The sequence below is a fragment of the Poecilia latipinna genome, unplaced genomic scaffold (genome assembly GCF_001443285.1).
Source record: "Poecilia latipinna isolate Pla-1442-1.1 unplaced genomic scaffold, P_latipinna-1.0 Scaffold202, whole genome shotgun sequence".
Classification (NCBI taxonomy): Eukaryota; Metazoa; Chordata; class Actinopteri; order Cyprinodontiformes; family Poeciliidae; genus Poecilia; species Poecilia latipinna.
In genome coordinates, this window is record NW_015112818.1 from 235531 (window position 1) to 238090 (window position 2560).

At 41.2% G+C, this 2560-nt stretch overlaps 1 protein-coding gene across 3 annotated transcripts in view; it reads left to right on the forward strand.

Moving 5' to 3' along the window:
- The window catches only part of LOC106946727 (complement factor H-like), a 27922-nt gene that overhangs the window by 20311 nt on the left and 5051 nt on the right, over positions 1-2560 (forward strand). For all 3 annotated transcript variants that reach the window (XM_015031307.1, XM_015031308.1, XM_015031309.1), the window contains one exon: positions 1650-1835. In XM_015031307.1, the coding sequence (XP_014886793.1) occupies positions 1650-1835 (186 nt within the window). The remainder of the gene's footprint in view (positions 1-1649; positions 1836-2560) is intronic.

Sequence of the window (2560 nt, forward strand, 5' to 3'; positions counted from 1 at the left end):
TTACTTTACCCTAAACTGCTGGTAATTTGTCAAAATGTGTTTTGCTAACATATCTAAGTGGAGATTTGCGGTTTGGAATAGGAGATTGCAACATTGATGATTACTGTATTTTCCGCACTATAAGGCGCACCTAAAAACCTTCAATTTCCTCAAAAGCCAACAGTGCAGAGAGAGAGAGAGACTGCGGCGGCAGCGTGTCGGTTGGTCTGTGTTACCCAGGCGATTTCTTAGGTCTCCACTGGGACCTACCTTTTCCGTTTTCTAACGAGCTGTAATCCAAACAGCGATTTCTTAGGTCTCCACAGGGACCTACCTTTTCCGTTTTCTTAATGTTGTTGTGTTTTTGTTAATGTTGTTGTGTTTTCATTAATGTTGTAGTGATTTTGTAATTTGTAATTGTGCTTCGTTAAAGTTGTTGTGCTTTGCACCTCAGGGCCACCGTACAGATGGGCACAATATCGCAACACCAACACCGTGAGTGAAACAATGACTGCGGCAGCCTACTATATAAAGTACTCGGGGACCACTTCATTATTATTACAGGTCCACATTTGTAGAGTATGGAACAAATTGTGTCCCATATAGGTGGCACCTGGCACGGGACGGTGCCAACCCGTATAAGGGTATATTTTATGCGCCTTATAATGCGGTGCGCTTTATATATGAAAAAGTTTTAAAATAGGCCATGGACCTTACCAAGAAACCCAGAAACGCCCCCTATAATCCCACGTGGCTGCATGTCTCACAAACAAAGCCTCGTGGAGCTTAGTTTCTATGTGTAAACATGGCGTCTTTCATTTCGACTGACTCTCTGCAGAGTATTTCTGAGTCGATTAGTGTAGCATTCCTGCCGGATTTTCACAAACTATCAGCCACGACAATGGACAGGGGAACCAACAAGTTCATATCATCTATTTTGGACGACATCAAGGTGTTTGAGCCACTCGATGCCTCCAACACTGTGCGCGTCACAGCAAAATGCTACCGGTCAGTGGCTTGTGTTTGTGAGACGGTCACGCACGTGGTAGCTGCGCTGTGATAATCTGCATAATCTGCAGAAAGCAGGCACGCAATCATAAGGCCACCAAATCAAACTCCCTAAATGTCTTAGTTGCACCTACAGATTATTNCCACTCGACTGTGTGTTCAGTGTATATATATATATATATATATATATATATATATATATATATATATATATATATATATATATATATATATATATATTTCCATCCCTGATTCTTCAGAAATGACTCCTCAGTAAGGGATCATAGAAATGTAAAGCTCAAAGCTCAACCTGCTCTATAACACCATCGTAAAATTTGAATGAAAGATGGTGTATGCAGAACGATCCCCAAAAATATTTGTAGGTGATCAAGCAGGCGCACACTTGGCCCCAGTTCAAATTGTCCACAATAAACCTAGCTTTAGAGAGAACTAAAAGTGAAGGAGTGATCACATGTGGAAGGAAATGGCTGACAACATGATCTGAAGTTATTTAGTTGAAAAAATTAATAGCATTAAGTCCTACACAAGTCTTCATGGGGGCTAGGTGGTCTTGTTGGCAGGCTGGAGCGCCCATGTTTGATAATGGCAGGTGAAATGCTGCTCAATTACAAGGCTCATGCAAGATTTTTATTTCCTCCTAGCTTATTGCCGTATACCTAAAGGTGGAGAAAACTTGGTTCTCACTGACGAATCCCTCCTAAAAGAGCATTTCCCAGATGGAACCGAGGTCATATATAAGTGCAGCAATGGATTTGAAAAAGAACGTGGCTCTGAGAACATAACCTGCATTGATGGGAATTGGACTGAGCCAGATCTAATCTGCAAGAGTGAGTCCTGTCTAATTTACACATTAAAGTTACTTTACCCTAAAGTGTTGGTAATTTGTCAAAATGTGTCTTGCTAACATATCTAAGTGGAAATTTGCGATTTGGAATAGGAGATTGCAACATTGATGATTACTATGAACAAAATCTATAAGCAAATGGACGGTGCATGAATGTCAGTTATAGATAATGTCTGTTGTACATGCCAAATTAAAATTAGCTGCATGTTGCATGTCTAGAATATATCAAAATTCAGAAGAAATGTACTTCGGATGATTGCAGCTGAATCCTTTGTGAAAGGATAAACCACAGAAGCCAAAATTGCAACCAAAAGTATTTCATCTGCTCCTGCAACAAAACAATGTGTAGAATATGAAACAAGAATATTTTGGCACAGTTTCACATTTTTACTGTACTTTGTGATGAGGATATTTCTATAAAAGTTTATTAAAAAGAATGCGTCCCCTTTAGAGACTTCCTTACCACACCACAATATTGAGTCGGGTTGTGGGGATAGCAGCCTCTGGAGGGAGTCCCAGATTTCCCTCTACCCAAAAACCTGGACCAGCTCCTCTGGCAGAATCCCAAGGCGTTCCCAGGCCAGCTGAGAGATATAGTCCCCCCAGCATGTCTGGATTCTTCCTGTGGTTCTCCACTGAGTAAGAAGTCTCTGTAGCACCTCACCAGGGAGGCATCCAGGAGGCATCTTAACTCGATGCTCGAGCAAC